Here is a 24,881-nt window from a genome sequence, read left to right on the forward strand (position 1 = left end):
TGCCAGTGCGCTCTGAAACCTGATCTGCTGAAAAAGCAAAATTGCCCTCCACTAATGAACACTTTTAGGAAAGCAGGCTGGTTACAAGTGTCTGAAGCAACAGGATGACAACATAAATGAACTCCCAATTCTAGATTGCGGGTGATCTCACAAAACCTGGGAGGAAAAAGCAGAGTTTTACATTGTAATTTCTCATGAAGATCTTCACTTTAACATTAATGGGAGTTAGCCTTTACTAAGGTCTGCTTGGGAGACTCTACATTTATTCTCTCCTTTAGTCTAACAATCCCATGTCATAGGTAACATTATTGCCCCATCTTCCAGATTAGGAAACAAGTTCAGAAAAGTGAAGTAGTTCACAGAAATTCAAGGAGGAATGACAGAGTCATACCTAGGTATGACTGAGGCCAGAGCCCGTGCTATCTGGAGGCCATTTTTCTTTCAAAACCATTTGGTGCTTCCAGAGAAGGAAAAGTTAAGTAGTCACTCCTATTGGCTTTAAATGACAGACAGGAGCTCTTTGGGTATTGATATCTTTTAAACATCTGTTGAGCACTGACTCTGTCCTAATGGTTACATGGGCTATATCATTGAATACCCCTAAAAAACAAATATGGTAGGATCTGGTCACCCTGTTTTTCTGGCACAAAACCTCTTTTTCTCTCCTGTTGCCCAGCATTGCCTCCGTGGCCATAGGAGTTGACATTTTCAGTTTGACTGTGGTGTATGAGTAGGACCACAAGAGATGGCCATTTGATATTTGAGGAAAGGGGATGCAGCAGCAGAAGTCCAAAAGTGGGGCTCTAATCCTGGATCCCATCACTCATGGTAGCTCTCTCCAGATCTAGACCTTCTTTTCTTATTCACATACTGAGTTATTTCCTTTAATTAAGTTGGGAATGCCACCTGAAGTTCCATGCAAATAGCATATGCATTAGAAGCAGACCTATTTCTGGGCACCTGGGTGGCTCAGTCAGTTAAGCATCTGCTTTCGGCTCAGGTCATGATACCAGGGTCCTGGGATTAAGTCCCATGTCAGCATCCCTGCCCAGCAGGAAGCCTGCTTCTCTCTCTTCCTCTGCCCCTATCCCTATTCCTGCTCACATGCATGGGCATGCACTCTGTCTCTCTATCTCTCAAATAAATAAATAAATAAATAAATATATATATATATATTTTTTAAAGAAGCAGACCTATTTCTTTTCTAATACTGGCTCTTCCAGCTGAATATCATTATTCAAATTACTTATGTCTCTCTGACCCTCAGTGTCCTGGCCTGTAAAACGGAGGCAGTTGTACCCATCTCTGTTTCTATAAAGATTAAATGAGACCACACCTGTGGTGTGCATAGCACAGCACCCGAGGCGTAGTGTTAGTACTACCCTATAGATGTTCGCTGTGTCCCTTTCCTCAGCTCCCCACCTGGTCCTCTGTATTACTCAGTTGTGTTTGATATACTGATATGGTGAGGAATTTGTGCTCTGAGTTGTCCCATCCACAGTGTCGCTTCTATAGAGGCAGTATGGAGTAATGTGGTTAAGAGTATGATCCCTATAAGCAGATGGATGAAGTTAAAATCCCTATCCTGCCATTTCCTGTGTGACCTTGAGCAAGTTACTGATCTTCCCTAGGCCTCCATTTCCTCTTCTTTAAAATGGGTCTACCAATGGGTACTTTCCTCTAGGGGTTTTTGGGAGAGCTGAATTAGTTAATATATAACAAGCACATATCACATAGAAAATCACTGGCACAGAGTGAGCACTCCTTCAATGTTGTTATTATTGTTACTTGTTATCTTTGTGGCCTCTTGTAAGCTTTTTAAAATAATTGGTTATGGTTAGTTGTGCAGTGCGAGACCATGGAACAGATTTTCTCTGTGCAAATGGGGCTGCTCACAGGGGGCTCGTGAGAGACTGAGTGCTGACCTTGGCCCCATTAGCACCGTTTTCTAACCAACTCAGCCACGGGGCTATAATGAGGATTATTGAAGTAACATATGGAAAACTCTTAGAGTTAGCTCTGGGGAGAGGAAAAGGCACTAAATAAATACAAGGAATTATTAAAAACTAGGAGACGACCTCACAGGGATGCTGAGCCTTGTATGTTATTTGCTATTCTAAGAAGAAACTGGGGAAGCAAGCCAACTTCATCACCAAGTGACAGAGTAGTCTCCTGGCTGCTGTTCAAGGGATGGCAGCATGTAGCTTCACCTAAGCAGACCCTAGGTCCTGCACAACATCTCCCTGACGGTAGGCACCACAGCCTTCCTACACATACTTAGGAAGAAGGAAAAGGGCCAGGGTCCCGGGCCAGATGTTATGCCTGCACCCCTCCTGCACCCACTCGACCTCCTAGTTGCCCTGGAGCTTCCTTGCAGAGAGCTGGGAGGTGATACTCTAAGGTAGGACCCACAGACTGGAGTACTGGCGCTCAATTCCTTTTGGTACCGATGCACATGACTCCGGGGCCACCAGCAATCTGCTTCCACAGCAGGACTCCAGTCCCAGTCTGGGCCAAGCCCAGGGCTCCGTTGCCAAGCTTTGACAAGTGTGTGGAGAGCACACAGCTCTAATTTTGGAGATAGCAGTCCATCAGTCCCTATTTACGACTTTACCACCCACCCCTGACACATTATTCTCTGCAGAACCAATGCTAACACCAAAATGAAATATACTTAAAGTGGTCTCCAGGTATCACTTGTGAAATGGTATATATGAGGCTTCCAAGAATGAATCAAGATCTGGCCCACCGCCACTACATAGCTTAAGGCCTCTGCTTTCCCCTTGATAGAAGTGGCATAAGATTAATTTCCATGGCTCCAAGCGAAGATTATAGAAACAGCCCATTTCCTTTTGCCACAAAATAAATAGTATGGCAGCCATGATGTCTTACCGTTAGGAAGTCTCAGAACATCAGGATACCTATGTAAGTCTCATCATTCAAGAATTCAGAGCACTGAACAACACATAACTTTTATTTATACTTTTCTGATAACAATACCATTTAAAAATATAGGGAACTTTTCCACCTAATGATATAAATATGCTGGAGTCTCGGTCCTTAATGTTACTAAATCAAGGTATTTATGGTAATAACACATATAAGAATACTTATGCATAAAATATTGTGAAAACATAGCCTGCCCTCAATTTGCAGAGCAAGAACAGCTTGAGAAAGGAAAAACAGAATGGAAAGGCCCACCACTCAAAGAAAAAACAGTATCCATTCTATCGTGCATTCCTTCAACCAGCTTCAAAGGTGCCTCACTGCTCATCCAATATGAAAAGAATTGCACTCCGTAGACTTTTAAACCTAGAAGTCTTGAAAAGTAAAGATCAGAGTTATTTTCTCTGACATTTAAGATTTTAGAAGGATCTGGTTCGCTGAGCGAAGTTCCTCAGATAAGTTTGACAGACTGTGTTGACTGCAATGCAGAAGATAATGAAAAAGGTACTCTGGCTCAGTTACTACGGTGGAATATATTTTTCTCTTTTTTTCTTCAGATCAGGATTACTTATTAAAATATTTTTTAAAAAGATGTTCCTAAGGCTGCTGTGAGGCAAATCATAACAGCAGATCCCAATAATAATAAACCTGTGTGTGAACTGACCTCTTGAACAGGGAACAGGGGAGGGGGACACACGGCCTCAGAAGTAGCTGGGGGAAAAAAGCTCAGGCAGGTTTTTGAGTCCCTTCCCCCACCCCATGTAATCACTCTATTCCCGTGTACTCCTCAGATGAAGGAATTTCCGTGCATTTAGCATTTATTTTAAAAAATGACGTATTATTTATTGAGATTGTACACTTAGAACAAGGTGTATCATTCCCCCTTTTGCTCATCTCCCTTTCTGTCCCTTCAGGTCCTTCTCTGCAGTTGTTGACAGCTTCTGAAGGTGACTGAATGTGAATGCTCTCCTGTTTTTTGGTTTGTCTGCTTCTTATAAAGAGCTCGTATGCTCCAGAGAGTACCAGAGGCTATTCTTAACCAACAATCCTATAACCTACTTCTCTTCTGCTTTTCCTATTCACCAGAGCCCCCCCTGACATTTCAGATGAAGGTGAATGCTCAACAGTTTGTAAAAACTACTCCAGAAATGCTCACAATGTAATAGCCGCTTAAACTTGAAATCTGTCCATAGGCATTAGAAACAGCTGCTTTATAGCCGGAGAGAGAAAAATTAGAACTCTGTGGCATAATGGTGGGAGAAAATGGGCCATTTCACTGTAGAGAGAGACTTGAATTCTAAAGTAAGTCATAAGTGAACATTTTGGGGGGGGGCTCTTTATGGGTATAAGTTAATCTGAGAGATTGTTTCAGGAAAGAAAGTATAAATTCTGTTTGTCCAGAAGGTGAGAGATTTGTCAGTTAGTCCTAATAAATCCAGCATGGGGAAGGAGCCCCTTTAGAGCTAGGTGACGCAGTGCCCATTATTAGTGAGTGTCTTGGCATGAACACTTTTGCATCAAGGATCTGCTTTCGAGGTCTCTTCGTGAATGTTCTTTTTATGTGCTGTCTTTTTTCTTGCACAATCTTGGTGAAGAACGCTGGACTGTCGTAGCATGAAATGACCTCACTCTCTTCCGGAGCTACCCACCTAACGTAGTTCAGATCGCTCTGGCTGTGTTCTGCTGTCTTCATGGTGCCACCCTCTCTGAAATTATCTTATTTCTGTGGTAGTTTAAGTGATTATTGTCCCTCCCCCCAGTGGAGTAAACCCTGCATGTGTGTAGGCACACTGTTTTCTCCTCCATAGCCACGTCTTCATTTTGCTTCACAAGGCCAAGATTTTTCAAGATCCAACTCAGAGGATGCTAGGGAGATGAACTTAGGTTCATTTGACCTCTGCAAGCATCACTTCATCTTTAAAAGACACTTTGTTATTGGGACACTGACTCAGCAGAGCCAAGAACTTTCCTATAAGCTATTGCTTGGTCGTTAAGGAAACACAACAGACTACAACCCTAACATGTCACTTTCTACAGATCCTCGTTTATGATACACTGTGGCATTTTTCACCCACTGTCTGAAGCAAGATGAGATAATCCCTGGCGGGTGTGAATTTGGTTTTTTTGGCATCTTTTTGCATTAATAGATTGAGCTTTAGGATTAAATACTTAAGTGTAGAGGACAAAATGCTAACATTTCTGTTCTTTAATCAAGTCCATTTAATTCTTAGTGTGACTGTGATTTTAGAAAGTGCACAGTGGCTCTCAGCTGTGGGAAGCTTTATAGATAGATTGAAGAATAAAGGCAGATGTTACAAACATATTTCTAATCCAGATCGAGTGGAAGGCTCTCAAATAAGAACAAAAGGAACAAAAGTACACTGATAGCAGTTGCATACATCCAGAGACTATTTTTTTAAAGACTTTATTTATTTGAGAGAAAGCATTAGGGAGAGGGGTGTAGGGGGAGGAGTGGGGACAAGCAGACTCCACACTGAGTGCAGAGCCAGGCTCAATCTCTGGACCCTGAGATGAGGACCTTAGCCAAAAACCAAGAGTCAGAGGCTTAACCGACTGTGCGACCCAGGTGCCCCCATGCAGAGACCTCTCTTAATTTGCTTTCTGTGCCCTCACAATGTACATTTCCCTTAGCTTTTGTAAGAAATAACAGCTGGCTAACCTTTTTGAGTAAAATGAATCAAGCCTTGAGCCAAATGTTAGCCATGCATCACTGTGTTTAATCCTCCTAACAACTTTATGCAGTGGTACAAATAAAATAGGGGTAAAAAGACTCCAGCAGTTGATAAATGATAAAATAATAATACAAGCATCTTTTAATAGAACATAATTGTTCTAAAAGGCATATCTTTTTTTTTTCCAGCTTTTAAAATGCTGCCTAGATTGGGTATTCAAATATCATGCATTTCTGTAGGTTTATTTTTTGTACATTAGAATAAATTTAACATCTATAGAGTAATATTTGTAGAGTAATATTTGCTTGTGGTTTTAAAAAGAATCTACAAGAAGCTCCAATATGAAAAGTGAAACTTCTTTATCTTCCCTCAGCTACTGTCCCTCCTCTTAGTAGAACTTCAAAGTTGTAAGTTTCTTAAATAAGGAACTCTCCAGAGGTTTACTGTTCATCAAACACTGTGGTGGTGTTACTGGACAACATAATTTTTGACATCCTCACCCAATGTTCCTTTTAACGGCTGCGTAGTATTTCCTTTTGTGGAATACTGGAATGGAATTGCTGTTTTTATCCTCCTTGATGGATATTTAGGGCAAGATGGGTGTTTTTCTATTACTTACAAAGTGCAGAAATGAAATCCCTATTTCTGCATGTTTTGTGTATCTTATGCCCTCGTATGGACATAGAAAAGCATAATTTTCCAGTGGGAAACTGCTGGGTCAAATGCATGTGTATTCTAAATGTTAGTGGTGCCAGATCCTCTTCTTAAAAGATCATAACAGTTCATATTCCCTTATTAATTTCAACAGTTTTCAATATATAGGAGTCTTAGCTTGTGTTTTAAAATGTATTCATTTTCCTTTTAGATGTTCATATAGCTCGCACTTGGAAAACTCCTTCCCCAACCTCCACTAAGACGCCTACAAACTCTGCATAATCATATGTGTAGAACAATGCTGTCTGAGTATCCTTTTCTTTCCTCCTTTATGTAAAGTATATGCATTTTGTTGGGGGTGAGTGGTGGAGGAAGGCCTTTTCAGGATCACTATTTAACTTAGCTAATTGCAATTCAAAGGTTGATGCAAGAAGGCAAAGGGTTCAAGAGTGAAGTCAATTTTTCCTGAAGTTAGGAATAAATCTATAAATTCTGGTTCTGTGAATTGCTGAAGAATTATTGTGCAGGGATCAATTAATCACTTCTAAAGCAGTGTTAGAAGACCGTTCCTTCTCCTCAGTATACTAGTTCCAATTACATTATTAGACCCCAGAGTACTGGGCAAACTGATTCTTGTAGCTTTTAACATTGCAGTAAATGACCTGGCAACAGATTTAAGATTTTCTTTGTAATGTCCACAATTAACTCTCTAGTTACTGGTGAGAAAATCTCTAATTCCACCAGAATCTTATGGCTATTTAATACTTTAGTTCTTAGTTACTTAGAAATCCTAGTGATACTTTCTTTACAAGAAGAAGAGGTGGGGGGAGTGGGAGGAACTTCTACTCCTCCTCGGGGACAGGAGGGTAAATTAGAAAAATGGGAGGTCATGATTATCAAGTATCTACATATTATGTATATTGACATCTTATTCAGGAGAGTTGCTTTTGAACAAACGTAAAGAGCTAAAAACAGTGATTCTGCACAACCAGTTCAAGGGCTGGTTTTCTCTCAGTGTCTGGTTCTGTTGTTCTTTCTCAACACCAAGAATAGACAATATGTGATGGGACAGAGGCGGATGAAACACCGCACAGAGGCTGGAAGGCCAGCACCCCCTCCAGAAGCTTGGGTCTGAGGGTGGGAATGTTGACGAAGCTGGTGGAACTTGTGAAGTCTCCTACACGGCATGAGCGTGGCAGGGAGCTCCTTGTGCAGAGAACAGTTTTCTCTCCCAACACATACTTTTATGTGTGCCAGCCCCACATAGAAGTCATGTTTTTTCTGCCCTCTTTGGGTGGTATGTGATTCTTCCTCAAGAAGAATGTTGAAAACTGCAAAAGGATATTAAAACATGGGGGGAAGGGGAGGATGTTCAGAAAACTGTCAAAATGTATTTGCAAAATTTCATGAAAATCATTCTTCAGTTAAATGGCAGAATTTTAAAAGTTTCTTTGAAAGTTCTCAAATGTGCTTTTGGAAACCTTATGGCTCATTGGATTAGAATTTTAGACATTTTTAGAGGTTCTACAATCAATAAAATAAGACTAAAATGTGAACTTGAGCAAAGAAGAAGTAGAAACTTTACTACAAAGCAAGTGAGTGATGAAGATGATTAATTTTTGAGAGTCTTTCTTTTAGAGGAAATACTCTAATGTCATCTGTTGACCCAGATTTTTGTACAAGGTATGAATCAGTTTTTTAAAAACATATTTTGTGGGGTGCCTGGCTGACACAGTTGGCTAAGTGTCCAACTCTTAGTTTGACTCAGGTCGTGATCTCAGGGTCAAGGGTTCGAGCCTTGCATCGGGCTCCATGCTGAGTGTGGAGTCTGCTTGGGATTCTCTCCATCTCCCCGCTGTGCTCATGCACTCTCTCTCTCTCTAAAACAGATAAATATTTTTTAAAATATACGTATATCTTATGACCATTTGCAAACATGAAAATGTAGCATTTTGTGTGGACATAAGTTGCATTAAAAGCTAATATATCCCCAGTAAACTATCCTAATTAAAAAGCCCTTGGAAGCCTGGAGAGTTATATTGATTAAATTAGGCTAATCTAGTAAATGCATCATAATTAAGAGGATTATGCCATTCTTTAGCTTTCAGCACACCAAGCATTAGATGTTTTGTCCTACTTTCAAGTATCAGCTGTCAGTTGCTTGCTAAAAGAAAGATCATGGCACCAGCCCTCATAGACTCTGAATCACTTATCCATCCAGTTCTTGAATTCTCCCTACAAGGTTCCTGCCTATTTTCCTCCATCTTCAATATAACTAGTGACAGGGAACTCACTCATTCCAATCTATTCCACCTTTGGACATAGGGAATAATTTTAGCCTTAAGAATCCACAGGGGATTTTTTTTAGATCCTTCAAAATTGACTTAACACAGTACCTGGACAAGTATTTTTAAGCCTACCTTCAAATAACCTGGAGAAACTATGGACCAGTGGAACATTAAAATCTGAAGGAACACTAGGATATTCTTGCCCAAAAGAATTGAGAAAAGGCATTAAGTGTGGAACAGTGTTTATGTGTAGCATGAACTCCCTCCACCTCTTTCTAGCACAGTGATTGTTTATTTTCCCAACATCTACAAATTGCCAGAGTGATAAGGCAGTACAGAAGGGCTTTCTCCCAGTGTACCCGGGCTGAAAGGAAAGCGTCACTTTTCCTTGTCACAAGCAATTCTTGAGGACCCCAAGAGAGAAGTGGCTGAGGAGGAGATCATGTTCTCTAGGTGTCCTGATATACATGGGCTGAGCTCTGAGAATGAAAATCCTGCTCCACAAGACACATTTTGGACATACTGTTCTTTTCAGGCACAGCAAACTCATGTAGCCATTATTATGGATGACATACTAAAATGACAAAAAGATGCATTTTTATTTGCTGTGCAAGTATAAAGGAACTATTGTAAGTTCCTCTAACTAGTGAATATCCTATGCTAAAGCCTCCCCACCCCCTTTCCCTACCACATAATAGTTTTAGAGCTTTGTTTGGTTTTGTCTTTTGCCCAGTCTGTAAGTGCCTCTGAAGCCAATTTCTGGAAGTTTTGTGTTGTGCCATCAAGGGAACTTTGGGGAATGTAGGGTATAAACACTAACTGATGAAATGTGGGCAGGTGCTGGGTGCTCGGATTCTAATCAGAAAAGAGAGATTTTTTCATCACAACAAATCCCTATTTTTCAAAGAAAAATATTTACGTCTGTATGCAATCATAACATTAATTTTAATGCTTTAAAAAATCGAGTCTAATTAGAATGCAACGCCAGCCTGAGGTGATTTGCTCTGAAAAACCAACCGAAATGAAATATGCCAGTTTATTTGTTATTCAAATAGCCAAATAAAACAAGGTATAATTAGCCCAGACTTCCTGTTCTTGCTCTTACACCTGAGGCCCCTCCCTGCTCCAGCTCCAGCTCCACACACCCAGGATCTCAGGGGAAGCAGTGGAGACCGCTTTCTGGGGGAAATGCCTCACTGTTCTACAGACTTGCAAGTATGTATTTGATCCACCTTGTGGAGAGGAGGATGGATGCTGTTTAGAGAATTAACCTGTGTGAATCAGAATCAGGAAGGCGGTTTGCAAAGCAACATTTGCAGGGCGTTTGAGACTCTCAGGATTGATTCAAGGAGCAGGTCAGATGTTTAATTCAGCTTCGTGTGTGGGGGTGAATCGTAGGCGGTGTGTGTGTGTTGTGTGTAAAATGTGACTCAACATCTTGATGGAAACGTTGACTTTTTAGTTGATAGGATAGTCGGCATGGGGCACACAGCCCTGCCTGCTTGCAGGAGGGTTCGGCCTAATTTTCCGTCGTCTAATGTGAAGAGTTCCTTCCTTACTGGGTCTTTCATTTATTATAGTTCTTCTTGGAAAGCTGGCCTCTAAGCGTGGTCATCTAGAAGGAACACAGCATGAGAATGAGAGAAAAGCACTGAGAACAGGGGGTGGCTTTGACCTGAGTTAGCTGGGAAAATCTTGGAAAAAGAAAGGAAACAAGTTTCTGTATGTTGTTACTGACTGACAAGGCCCGTGGATGGTTGAACTTGGCTTGCACTCACACTCTGTTTTTCATGTTTGTTCTGCGGTTCCTAGGGGGCCACACTAGCCATGCTTGAACATCGTTAGACTAGGCTGGGGCCAGAACATGGTGTGAGGAGCCACCAAGCTCCCCTACGCCTCAGGCAGATGCTCCAGCAAATCTGATGGGAGGCTGAAGCAGTCACCCTTGCCTGCTGAGCTTGGTTCAGCTGATGGGGCCTCGTCAACCAGCGTAGTGTTAGCTGAAGCCTCCTTTGGAGAGGAGAGAGAGAGAAAGAAAGAGAGAGAAGCAAAGCTCTTTGCATTCTGAAGTTGCTGCTTTTTCAGAAAGGGGAATACTCTCCCTTCATCTTCTATCCCCACTTTCATCTGTTTTTCTCCTCCACTACCCCTCATTGTGATTAGCTGGTAGCAAAACTAAGGCAAGAAATTAAGGTTCTAATGAACTAAGAAAAATTGTAGGTGAAACCCTCTGTACTTTGATTTGGGGGAAAGCTGTTCCACGGTTGAGGAAAAAATGGCATTCAATGAAGTTATTTGTTGGTGCGAGGAAATCACTACCGGCCTTGCTAGTGGTCTGTACATGACCTGTTTCACATGGGTTTCTGTATTTATGTAGAGTTGAAGACACCAAGAGGACTTTGTTCCCTGTCCCTACTTTGGTTTTAGTACTCTTTAGTCCTCTTTGGTTTTGTAATTCTGAGGTAATCATTGTATCTCAATGGATAAGTTCCAAAAGCCTAGGAGACTGACAGCATTGTCTAATAAAACATCTCCCATTTTATTTCCTTTGGAATGCACTCCAAGTTACAACAATAGCTAGTAATTACCTGCCATAACTGTAACAACAAAGTAGCTGAATACGCACGTCTCGCTGTTTTATGTATGCAGTTTCTCCTTCTCAGCCTCTCTCTCTAATCCGTTCTTTCCCTCAACGCTTTGAAGGCTTGGAAACATGCAGTACAAATTTTCACAGTATAGGTAGCTTTGAAGTGTGACTTGTCAGGTCATGCTGACTTAGTTGTGTGCCTGCATAGAGGGTTGGTAAGGATGAATCTATTTTTTTAAACAGGTGTAACGAGAATCTGTGAATGAGTGACAGGAAAGTTGGAAACCTCTTTTTCCCCTCTAGACTGTGAAATTTACTTTTGTCTGCTCCTGGGAATGAATCACATTGCAGAGAGTCAAAATACCCACTAAAGCCAAAAAATCAGGTTTTTAAGGCACTCTTGCAGTTAAGTATAAGTAGGACAACCATACATTCTGGCTTAACCTGGCACAGTCCCCGTGGGTTCCTGTAATTATGGTAGCCTGTTTCTTTCTCAGCAGTGACCTGACTTGAACGTCATCTTAAACATTGACACTGAGCATTCTCCAAAAGGTGGGCGGGGGGGGGGGGCGGGGATCCCAGTAATTCCATGTGCCATGGCTGCTTGTCCAAAAAAGAAAGACAAAGAGAAAATTCTCAGAGTTAACAGCCAAAGATAGATGGGAGGTTAGCAGTCAGTATTTCACATTGATTGCTGTCTAAGAAAATAGTTCATAAACATAGACAATTAAATCAAGCTTGGCAAATGTGTTTCAACTCAAGGGCCAGTTTATCTAAACAATGGGGAGTGGTTCCCCAGAACACCATTGAGAAGGACTCTGAAATTAAGTCTGGAGCCCGTGGGAAAGAAGGTTTTGCCTTATTACTGATGTCTGTCATGAATGCTGGAAGAGGTAGTTGTAAAATTTAGACCCGGTATTAAATTTCACTGTTGTAGAGTTAAATGGAATCCTAGTGATAATTCAACCCAGTTTTTCTCAAAATGTGTTCCATGCAACATTAACCCTTCAACATGGTTCTCAAAACATGTGTTCCATAGTCAAATAAGATTGAGAATGATGTCTGCCATTTTTCTCTCTTGGAAATTTAGTGTATATCATCATGGTCAAAGTTCTAGAAAGTTCTGTAGTAAAGGCAGATATCTAACTTTGTTTAACCCGTTGCTCCATAAACCTCTTGGACAACAAAACCCTTAATCTTTGTTATCTGTCAAGAGGCAGTGAAACTAGTTTCTTGGGACACATTTGAGGAAACACTGGTCTAGTTCTTTCCTCACATTTCACAAATAAACTCAAGCCCTGAAAGAGAGAACAACTAGATTACATTCAGTTTAGCTGCTCTGTTGACCAGGTAAAACCAGAACCCTGGATACTGATTCCCAGCCCCAAGGTCCTTTCTACTACATCACCAGTGTGGACACTACTGAAAGCAATCTAAGATTTTAACAGATCTGCAGCACAAATACTTGGTTGTAGACTCGACTTGTCTACTTTTATAGTTGTTTTTTAGGCATACTGATTAAACACTACGTGCTCTTAATGTCCAAATACGAAGCTACCTCTTATGGCCAAAACAAGATAAAGTCATTTTGGAAGTTCCATTTTATTTGGGCTGCTTTTTCTCTCCTCCCACCCTGTTTTATCTTTCTTTCTTAGGAGATAAAATGATTATGAGAAGAAGGAATTGGTAGACATGAGTCTGGTTTTGGTTCAAAGGCTATTTTATCATTTCCTGGGCTTTGAATTTCAAAAAGTCAATCTATTTATTGGTCTCTTTTTGACTAGAAGGTTAAAGTACATCTGCTGTCCTCACAAATTTAGCTATTGGCCTTCGAGCTAAGCAGTCATAAAATTATAGCCATAGTAAATTTAGACAAGGACTAATTTCACTTTGGTCTGCCTATAAATCCACATGACAGAATAAACATGGTGTGTCTTGTGGTTAACGTGAACACATGTAAGAAATTAAGACATACTTGGTGACAAGACAAAAAATACTCCATAAAAATTAATTGGTGTTTAATTGAGGATGTATGAAATGCAATATTTACAGATGGCCTGACTTCAAGCTTAGGCATAAATAAAATTCACCTTGGGGATAAGTTCCCAATTTTGGTGATTCTCCATTTCATGGCAGAGCACTGCTATTCCTTTGGGAGAAAGGAACACCTGGAAAATATAACCCTTGCTGAACCACTGATGTCTCTGGGTTTTTTTGTTTTTTTTCCTCTACCCTCTTGATTTCCATTATAACAGCAGTTAAAAAAAACTAGTTCCCTCGGTTTTCTTCGATCTTGTGCTTCTGTAAAGTCAGATGGCTGCTTGCACTTAGGAAGGGGGCAGCAGCCAGCTAAGTTTGCCTTCCTGTAATCATTGATATCCCTTTGAAGATAATTTTTCTAGGAAGTACAAATCAGTGGAGTTGGGCAGCAAACATAGAGCTTCATCTTTCAGTGTAACTTTGTTTCTCTACAAGGATAAGGAAAGTGAGGTGTAGGGGAAAATAGAAGCTCAGCTGTTCTTTAAATTAAGTTTTATTTAATAAGCACCTCATTCTGTATTAACGGACTCCTAAAATTTACCTTACGTTTTCCTTAGAGTGGGAAAATATTAGCCAAGATTCATTGATGAAGTTTTATAAATTTGATAAATTGATTTTTTTCATTTTAAAATTTTGTTCATGTTTAAAATACAGGGCACAGAAAATTTCTATGATACATAGTTGTGATTCAAAAAGAGAAAGATACTGAAACCATCAGTTGTAAAATCTGTATTTCTGTTTACATGACAGTATTCAAGTAGATAGTACCAGTCAAACTTTAAACCAAGCAATGCCATATGTGATTTTTAAAAAACTTTTAAAGTATTTTTACACCATGGTGGGTAGTGTATATTCTACTTTGTCAGTGGCTGTGTTAGCTCCTTTCATTTCGCAGTTGAGTTTATTGTCCTAAAAATCAACAATCTTGCCCTGTCTTGGAGAACCAGAGTGTTCTGAGCTTTCCCAGATGTACATCCCCCTCCAAAATACAGTTACTGAGCCCCACGGCCAGTTGCCAGGGCCATAAGAGAAGGGAAAAAGTAAGGTCACATCAGGGAGGTCAATTTTAAAATTCTCTTACACTGCCCAAGAATGGAAAGGATTGTTAGTTTTCAAAGGCAGCCACTTGTTCAAAAGCAGCTGCGATCCCCCTGATTTTAGTTAGTTACCCTCGTGACCCCTTTTGATCCACAACTCAGCTGTTGGTGTGACTGCAGTCAGATGGAGCCGCTCTCCTCCAGCAGGGGAGCTCTGACCACATCAGAGGTTACGTTTAACCTCACCTTGAAATGTAGAAAGTGAACAATTAAATATTGAACTTTTCTATGTAAAACACCTCTTGAATTTCAATCCTACCATATCCTGCTGGTGCCATAATATGATCCTTGAATTTTTGGCATCATCTCATTTTTAGGCTAGGGTGTTTGAAAGATCCTGAGAAAAAGACATTATGCAACAGGAAGAAATACATACATTAAAACAATGTGGAGGGGCGCCTGGGTGGCTCAGTGGGTTGGGCCGCTGCCTTCGGCTCGGGTCATGATCTCAGGGTCCTGGGATTGAGCCCCGAGTCGGGCTCTCTGCTCAGCAGGGAGCCTGCTTCCTCCTCTCTCTCTGCCTGCCTCTCTGCCTATTTGTGATCTCTCTGTCAAATAAATAAAATCTTAAAAATAAAAAATTAAAAAAAAAAAAAACAATGTGGATTTCAAAATCCCAGCACAGGGTAATACAAAGAAATGGGCCATCTTACAGAGCTTTAAATATGATAGTCCTCTTTTTTCCCTGTTATCTTCTATGAACAAAAAAAAATTTCAAGGCTTGTGAAGTTCATCAACATTATCCCCTCTCCAACAAATTAAGTTCAACCTAAGTATTCTATCCAAAGCAAGCTTAATCTGTAAGGATAAAGGCATAACCAACCAACTCAAAAGATTTTTTTTAAAGATTATTTATTTATTTGATAGAGATCATAAGTAGACAGAGGTAGGCAGAGAGAGAGGTGGGGAAGCAGGCTCCCCACTGAGCAGAGAGCTCAATGCAGGGCTCAATCCCAGGATCCTGAGATCATGACCTGAGCTCAAGGCAGAGGCTTAACCCACTGAGCCACCCAGGCACCCCTCAAAAGATTTTTGAAAACACTACATCCTTCCATGTGAACGAAGAGCTTCCGTTCATTAAATGAAGTGTATTCAGCATTTCCTAGGTCTGTAGTTGGGTTTTCCTCTCTTTGCCGCACTACTCGTCTCATGAAATAAACCCAGTTGAGCTGACATCTGTACCACCAGTCAGTTTCTGAATTCAAGTCAAAGTACAATAAGCACCTTGAAGAATGAATTAAGTGATTGATTGATGAATAGGACTATATCTCCTAACCCTTTTACATTTTATTTATAATTAATACAAGATTATTTTCATGCCCTGATTATGACCTTGTAATCTGACAACCAGTCTCAACTGGCTTACTCCTATATGAGCAGCTCTTAAGTTCTTTTGAATGAGGAGGGTTTGCTACAGTAATTTTTCAGTGTTTGAGTCTCAGCTCCCCATTGCATGGAAATCTCATAGTTGCTTACCAGCTCCACCAGATTAGAGAGGAAGAATCAGTAAACCTTATTAAAATCTGTTTATACCCATAATAAAACATTTGATGGAAGATGAAGCTAAATGTATTAAAGGAAATGAAATTGTGAAAGTTATCTGGATTTAATTGTTCACGCCTTTTTTTTAATTTGTACATAAATGAGAACAGCCTATATCTAAAGGTAAAATGAAAACTATTTCATAAGGTTTTCGGGAAATAATGCCATATTTGCAAAGTACAAGGCATATAATGGGCATTGAATATATATATTCACTCTCTTGATTTAAATTTATGTAAGTCCTTATGGGTATCATAGTTACCAAATACTATGCCCTCGTCCTAACTATGAGATTGTAGTTATATATTTTAACCATTTTTTATTGTTAAAATGAAGTATGGTCAAGGTGTCCTTGAAGTTGAAGTTCATTAGAAGTACAAAATGGGAATGTAGTCAATTGGATTTTGACTTTCCAATACACTGGCTGGTGTTTTACCCACTAGATCAATGGCTTCTAGGTATAATAAATGAAATGAAAAAAGTTCAGGATGTCCTCGAGTGGAATCTTACCTATGTAGCCTTTCTCAGCTATATTATATACTTCTACACATGTTCTCTCTCAACCAAATTCTCTCCCCACTCCTATACTAGAAATAGCTTCCAGGATCTGGAGGAAAGGGAGAATGTATCTTCCAAGAAGATCCCACATTGAGCATGGCAAATTTATTTCATTAGACTTCAACTTCATTTGCTTTGTACCCTGCCCAAACAGCCATGCTGAGAATTCTGAGACATCCGGTTTCATTAGCAAAGACTATTCAGATCAACTAGTGATATCTGTCACAGGATATGCAAAGGGGACAATGTCATTACCTGTTCCGTGCATTTAACCAAACCTGTGTTTTGTCCTATTTTTATAGACCTAACATTGTAGCTTGTCACACCAGTATTGCTTTTCCTAAGCAGTGCTGGAAACCAGAATTTGTTATTTATTTATTTAATTTAAATTTTTAGTTAACAGTGCAATATTAGTTTCAGGAATAGAATTCAGTGATGTGTCACTTACAGACAACACCCAGTGCTCATTACAACAAGTGCACTCTGAATACCCACCACTCATCTAGAACATCGGCCAACCACCTCTCCTCCACCAACCCTCATTTTGTTCCTATTGTTAAGCATCCCTTGTGGCTTGTTTCCTTCTCTCCTTTTTTTCTTTTCCCCCTTCCCGTATGTTCATGTTTCTTTCTTAAATTCCACGTGAGTAAGATCATAACGGTATTGTCTTCCTCTGACTTACTTCACTTAGTGTAAAACACTAATTCCATCCACATTGTTGCAAATGGCAAGATTTCTCTTTTTTGATGGCCAGGTAATATTCGTGTGTGTGTGTGTGTGTGTGTGTTTGTATCATATCTTTATCAACCAGAATTTAATACAGGAAAAACTTCAGATCAAAATGTAATCAACAAACCTGAGGTTTACCTTTTCTTTGAAGAATACTGAACGTTTTGAATCCTTTCCAGGAAACTGCTGGAAATACGACCTTAAAGAAATCTAGCAAAACAAACATGCCCTGAGTACATCTCATCCATCTACTTTGCTGCATCAAAACTTTAAATCTCCAATTGGACTTTAAATCTTAGGTTAGACAAGAAAGAATGGACAAAGCTGATTTCGTCTTTTGAAGTAGATTATTTTGAGTTTAATTTTATGCTTTTTAAATGTACTTCAGTATGAGTAGGCGAGTAGATACATTTCTCTCTGTATATGCCTCAAGGCAAAAACTGTGATAGGTACTATTTCAACTATCTGTTCAATCCTTTCTTCTTCATTCATAAACTAATTCTTCTTGATTAGTTCAGTGCTTTAAAATGTAGGTTTTATTATTATTCAGGTATGGTGAGGCCAACAGATTAGGACTGGACTGCCATTGAAAGGTAGTTTGTTATTCACGGTTCCAAGTGTAAAGAGCATGCTATACCAGGTGGGACCCCAAGGGGGACCTCCAGGTGCCTCCTGCAAAGGGTGGGGGAGGTGGGAGGAGTGGTCATGGGCAAGAGCTTTATGTAGTTTCCATAGGAAGGAATGGGTGAAGCAGGGTAAGCACATTTAAGATCCGCTGGTTTGAATAATTGTAGTAAACTCTGCAGCCTAGGGGCTGCTGTCCCTTGGTGTTTTGCCTCTGGTTCTGGGGTGATTAGAGCAGGACAGGAGTGGCCCTGAGTGGAGAGCCGATTACAAGAGGTAGTGGGAATGTGGCTCCAGAGTCCAGCTTTCATTTGAAAGGTATGCCCAGAGGAGCTATTTACTATATCCAAGAACTGCCTAGCCCTGGGAGAGGCAGACTTTCTGGGATCAGCAAGGCTCAGATGTCTAAAGCCTCAGAAATACAGAAGATAAAAAAGCATGGTTAATATATTCTATGTACCGAACATTGTGCTGGAACATATAGCACACTTATTAAGTTAGTGAATTAAGTAAAAAACACCAGGTCTCTACCCTGGAAAAAGTCACAAGATAGAGAGGCAGATGAAGAATGGATTTCAATAGAAGGTGGAAAGTGAAGTAGCATTGTGTAGTGATAAAGACAAGAGGCTAAGTCCATTGATGCACTTAGGGACCCAACATGGGGTCCTTATAATCTTAGAAGCTCTATCATATTTAGTATATTTCATAGAAGAGAGGTCATTAATTACTTGGATCTTTCGTCAAAGAAGTTTCTGTATCATTTGTAGAAATGCTTTAAGTGCAGTCCTGAACATAAAACCCTTCCATTTCACCAAGAACCTTAGAATCATGCAATTTTGATGGCTGTAGTGTCTCATGTCCTCATATACGTGAGGGACCTGAACCAGGAAAGATAGCCGACTTTCCTGAAGTCACTCATAGTTGAGCCTCGTTGCTCGGCCACTGCTAGCTGCAACATGCAAATGGTTCCAATCATAAATTAAATGCACACTTATCTAAATATTGGCCAGGAACCATGCTGCCCTTTTGGTTGCTACAGGGAGTCTACCATCTAAATATTTGCAGTTTTTCCCCGTCTCGAGTCACACCCTGTCTCACAACATTTTAACAACATAGAAGGACCTGTCAAGTGACCATTTCTATCAGGAACAATCTGACTTTCCCTAAGAGTGTCAGTGCAATAGAAATGACTCATAGTAATTGTTTGATGAATTGCTGAATATGGACAAATTTCATCTTTTCTCTGCACTATGTTTTCTGTATGTTACAATCTGAGAGGCTTTTTAATTATTATTCATGGAGGTGGAGAACAAATAGCATGAGTGCTTAGAAAGCAAACACCACATCAGTCTCATGGTCTGTAAGCACCAACCTGTTCCACCATGTGCAGTTGTGGAAGACTGGATGAACCACATCGGAAGACAAAATAGGTATTAGACTGTCTCAGAAAATGCACTTGTTGCCTTAGTCTTTCTGACATTTTAAAAGTCTATTTCAAGTATTTTATTGCACTTACTGATTAGTTTCTTCAATTCAACCTTTCGTCTATCATCATTGCTTAGATTATATTTGGTCTTAATTCATTTTTTAGAAAACTGCAGGTTCTTTGGGAAAAGTCTGCTAGAAAAGTATTCTACAACATTCACATGACTGAACAAAATGTCAGTAGATGCTCAATTAGAATCTCATGGTCAAATAAGTTGAGTAAATACTAGACTAGACAGTGTTTAATTTCTTCTCCCCAGGACTTTCAGGGCCTTTGATAAGAAAATGTGAATTGTAAGCATCAAGAAGTAAGACCTATAGCATCTTCCAAATCTGTTTGTCTACAGATCCTTCACTATTTGGTTTTTCATGGGAAGCATATTCTGAAGTAACAAGGAGCAGATCACATTTTTATTTTTTTTAAGATTTTATTTATTTATTTGACAGAGATCACAAGTAGGCAGAGGTAGGCAGAGAGGGAAGCAGGCTCCCCGCTGAGCAGAGAGCCCAATGCGGGGCTCGATCCCAGGGCCTGATCATGACCTGAGCCGAAGGCAGAGGCTTAACCCACTGAGCCACCCAGGCAGCCCGCAGATCACATTTTTAGAGCATCGAATATACAATACACTGGGGTTCAATTAAAAAAAAAGTTTAGAAGTTTTTTCTGCAATTAAGAATTCTGTTTCCTAGGTGGGAAAATAAGGTGTAAATACAGTAGGCCTCAAATAATGGTGTGAGGAAATAATACAGAAGCTGTCACAAAAGGCTGTGTGATCAATGGTCAAATGAAAGATGTTAAAATTTGTTCAGGACAGAGGTAAGAGAAACAGAACATAATTTTACATGCAGTTAGGTGCAAGGGACCAGAGGTACAATGCATAAGATCTGGTTGCTATGCTAAAGAAGTGAGTAGCTTGGAGGGAGAGCCAGGCCTCAGTGACACGGGATGGTATGGCCCACGCCTCACAGACCCAGCCAGACTGCTTACCCTTTGTGTGCCCGTGAGTCTCCTGGAGGATCTGAACTGATTGAGCAGATTTGGGATGAGGATCAAGAGTCTGCAAAACAATCTGAGGGTTTTGAAGGGGCGGGGTGTGGGAAGTTGGGTGAGCCTGGTGGAGGGTATTACGGAGGGCACGTATTGCGTGGAGCACTGGGTGTGGTGCATAAACAATGACTTCTGGTATACTGAAACACTGAAAAGAAACTTAAACAATTAAAAATTTTAAAAAAAATCTGCATTTCTGGTAAACTCCCCAGTGATGCTGATGCTGCTGGTCCAAGGATCCCACTTTGAGGAGCAAGAAGTTAGAGCAGGGGTTGGCAAACTTTTTCTCTGAAGTCCAGATAGAAAATATTTTAGGATTTGTGGGCCCTATACTGTGACACAGCTGCTCACCTCTGTCACTATAATGCAAAAGGAGCCAGAAATAATATGTCAATGAATGAACATGGCAGGGTTCCAAAAAAAACCTTGATAGACTCTGATATTTGAATTTTATGTAACTTTCATATGTCACAAATTCTTCTTTTTTGATATTTTTGCCAAAAAAATATGAATACCTTTCTTGCTTGGCTCACAGGCCATATGAAAACAGGTGATGGGGCTGCAGGCTGTAGGTTTGCTGGCCTGGGAGTTAGAGGACAGGACACCATACTCCCTTGGGTGGCTGGCAGTGGTTTCCTTATGAAGCACATCTAAGCAAAGCAATTACTCTTGCCCTTTTTGAAACCTTTCTTGTATTTGTCATGCTTTATTTTCCCATCAAATGTTACTTTGTATCTTTTCCATGGAAGATAAAGACCATCCTTAAGTAGTTGCCCAGTTTACCAGGCTTTATTCTATTACCTGTAATATGTAATCATACCTTCTACATAGAAGGTGCCCAGCAAGCATATGTTCAGTTGGATTTAATCTGTTGAAAGAGCCTTTAGCTTGGCTATAAGGAAGAGCGGTCCCTAAGTGGCTTTAATGAAGAGGGCGGGAGAGAATTCCAAGGAAGAGAAAGGATAGGCAAAGGAAGGTCAGCAAGGGCTACATCGGGACTATGTTGGAAATAATAAATCCATGCAAATATTTAATAGAAACAGGATTCATATAGGAAAATGATAAATAGAATCAGGGCCAGGTATATAAATGGCTTCAATGACAGATCTGAAGTTTAGAGACTGATGTATGTAGGGAAGAGCTTTAGTCTGATACAGAATCAAGAAGGAATCTATAGTTCACCAGCGACGGCAACATCCATTAACTTAATCTACAGTCAGTTCTCGTGGGTGAAGATCTGGTCTATGACTATGGAAAGAGAACAGAAAAGAAGGAACTGGAAGATGATTCTAGGCTGGAATGTTCTGTGCAACTTTATGAAGATGAATGAAAAAAAAAGTGATAAAAAGGGCACCTAGGTGACTCAGTCAGTTAAGCATCTGCCTTCGGCTCAGGTCGTGATCCCAGGGTCCTGGGATCGAGTCCTGCATCGGGCGCCCTGCTCGGTGGGGAGTTGGTTTCTTCTTTTCCCTCTGCTTCTCCCCCTGCTCCTTCTCCTCTCTCTTGCTCTTTCCCTCTCTCATCACTCTCTCGCTCTCCCTAACTCTCTCTCAAATAAATAAAATCTTTAAAAAGACAAAGGAAATTACAAAATTCCCCAGAGTTAAGAAATACTGCCCTTTTCTTCCATCTCAGAAGTAATATGTGTTGTGTTGCAGAGGCTGCTCTGTTGGCTGCTCTGTTGGCCAGGCGGTGGTGGTCATTATCTTTTAATTCCCAAAGTCTTACCTGTTCTTTGATGAGTAACCCATATTTAATTTTTAATACAGTTTCTCAAGTTAATACTCGGAGTGTTAGCAAACTAGTTTTATTTTCAGGTTAAATATGGATATATATTTAAACTATGCTATATAAGTACAGAAAAAAGTTAGCCTCCGATGCCATATTTTTACAAAAGGATGCAATGTCCAGAGAATTTTATAGAATAGGAGACTCAGGAAATCCAAGTGCCGATTAAGAGGTAAATAGACAATACCGTCCCAGAGACCTCAGTGCTTTAGTTTTAAGTGGCACATTCCTACATATTTCTTTAAAAATAAATCACATTCAGAGGAGGTTTTAGGGCAGCTTCATGTTTTTTTGTGAAAATCCTGTTGAGAGTCTGAGGTGCTCAGGGAATAAGGAAAGCGTGAGAGAAAGCGCGCGCTAAAACTGTCTGGCAGCTGGCAGCCTCCTACACCGCCGTCCTGGTTGTTTGGGAAAGGAAAAGTGCTGACCAGCAAGAATGAATTATAGCGCAGCCTCCATCTCCCTACCTCGCGGAGGCCGGGCGGGCTGCTACAAAGTATTGTAAATATCAGAAATGTGGAAATCATTACATCTGTTACTGCTCAGCTGATCAAAAGTCTCCGGGTCAACAAAAATATTGCTGCCTATGATTTTTTAACATAATGACTTGTTCCCCTTGATACGTGAAGTATTTTGACCATAATGTTTATATTTCCTATTTTTCTTAAGGTCCGAATGATCAAGTTATAAGGGGCATCTGCGATAAAACATTTTATAAGACACTTTGAATTTCTGTTCCTTTTGTTTTGTAACTAAAAAGGTTTTTCCACATTTCACGATATCCCTTATTTCAAGGTTGATAAAGTGTACAAGATGCTTTACAAAGAAAACCTGTGGGAATTGTCTAGTCATTAATTTCACGGTCTAAAACGTAGCATTTCCTTCAGTAACATTGACACAGATCTTTTTTTTTTTTTTTAAATCAAATGAGCATCTTATTACAGGGCATTAGCCTCTTGCTTCTGCTTTATTATTTTAAACATCACCATTTCCTTTTTTCTCTCCTGTCCTTTGACCTCCATTTGGCCTGCAGATGGTTCTGTGAGGGGAAGGAGCTACACAACACTCCTGATATTCAGATCCGCAGTGAGGGTGGGGACCTTCACACCCTGATCATAGCAGAGGCCTTCGAGGACGACACAGGTCGCTATACCTGTCTGGCTACAAACCCCAGCGGCTCAGACACCACATCTGCGGAGGTGTTCATTGAAGGTAAGGGGTGGGGGGTGAGTGATTTAAAGGGGTAGATGGGGCCTGAGAGCTTGAGTCAGGCTTCACTGGGAATGTGCTTTTCCAATACAAGCAACATAATGGCATTGTGACTCCAACCTTTTTTCTCCTGAAAATTTTATATGAATCGAACCGTTCTGACACTTGGGCATACATCAACTATGTCTAATGTCAATATTTGTTCCTTTTAATTGAAAACATTTCAGCTACATGAACTATGAACTTGAATTTATTGAAAATATAAAGTCTCTTATTTTGGTTTCTTTAGTGACGAAAGAAAGGGGAACATATTGAAATACGATGTCTATCAGCCAGAGAGAGTCTAATTATAAATGATTTAGGAAATCATTCATGGAAGTGCTAAATGATTGAATATTTGTAAATGTTCTCATTTGTATTCTAGAATTTTTCCTCTTTATTAAGATTGTGTTTTTCCTCCTAAATGTGCTATGAACTTGGAATCACTAGGTGGAAAAAACCTCAAGAATCACTGTTGTATTGAAAAGGGTTAGATAGAGAGTGGAATATTTCTTTGGTTCTTGAAAAGACTTAGCCTGTGGGAAATTAGTAGGAAACTTGATGTGAAAATATCCAGTTTTAAATTATTATTGCATTTTGATCAATACCAATAATTTGAGTTGGAAATGCTTTAAGCGCCACAGTGCACATACTGTTTCTAAATCCATAAATTGGTGAATACTCTATTAATTGGTTGCTTTTCAAAATAGTAGTTAAAATACAAAAAAATTCAAATCCTTGAGGTCTCCACTACCTTACTCTTCATCTTTTTATGTTTTTTTTAACCATTTAATTTCAACAAATTTCTTTATTATTTAAGGTAGAAGAAAGCAAGGTATGAATCAGAATTCATAGCTCTTTAAGAATTGACAAAAAACATAGTTGCAGAGGAATTACTATCACTGACTGAAAGTATGTACCTTTACTTTTAATAAAAGGATCCTTTAAGTTGTCTTTGAATGTAAACCTCTGTGAGCTCCTCAAGGGACCTTGTCCTGTTAATGAAAGCAAATATTTTTTATAGAACAATAAGTAATACTTACATGGCACTTATAAGTGTATGCATACTTATGCATAATGATTTAAACTTCCCCGTACGGCTGTGAGGTGTTAATAGTATCTCCTTCTATATGTGGGTTAACTGAGGCCCAGAGGTTAAAGCAGCTCTTTCAGAGTCACCCCAGGGATTTGAACCCAGGTCTTGCTCCAACACCCATATTCTTAACTACTGTGTCATACATTTTAGAGTGCTAAACGAATAACTAAAAAGACTTAAAATTTAGTAAGTTAGCAGTATTAGTCATGGGGTGGGAGGCTGGGTGGCAAACATCTTAAAGCATTTTAGAGTACAATGAAAGGACTTAAGATGAAAGAACTTAAACTTGCATAAGAAAACTGTTTGCTAATGATGATCAGATAGGTCTCCGAAATCCAAATTCAGATAGAGCCTCTTAAAATTAAATGCTTTATTTGCTTTCAGCTTTGCTGGAAATGTGGTGAGTTTTAGTATGCATTGCTTTTATACTACAGATGTTATGTGAAATCACATTCAAT

The 24,881-nt window shown here is 39.9% G+C and overlaps 1 protein-coding gene across 3 annotated transcripts in view; it reads left to right on the plus strand.

Annotated features, from left to right (window-relative positions):
- Positions 1 to 24,881, plus strand: part of PALLD (palladin, cytoskeletal associated protein) — a 409,629-nt gene that overhangs the window by 150,139 nt on the left and 234,609 nt on the right. For all 3 annotated transcript variants that reach the window (XM_032855458.1, XM_032855455.1, XM_032855457.1), the window contains exon 3: positions 23,113 to 23,291. In XM_032855458.1, coding sequence (XP_032711349.1) covers positions 23,113 to 23,291 — 179 coding nt within the window. The remainder of the gene's footprint in view (positions 1 to 23,112; positions 23,292 to 24,881) is intronic.

The sequence above is a fragment of the Lontra canadensis genome, unplaced genomic scaffold (genome assembly GCF_010015895.1).
Source record: "Lontra canadensis isolate GAN:19392208 unplaced genomic scaffold, GSC_riverotter_1.0 scaffold10, whole genome shotgun sequence".
Taxonomy (NCBI): Eukaryota; Metazoa; Chordata; class Mammalia; order Carnivora; family Mustelidae; genus Lontra; species Lontra canadensis.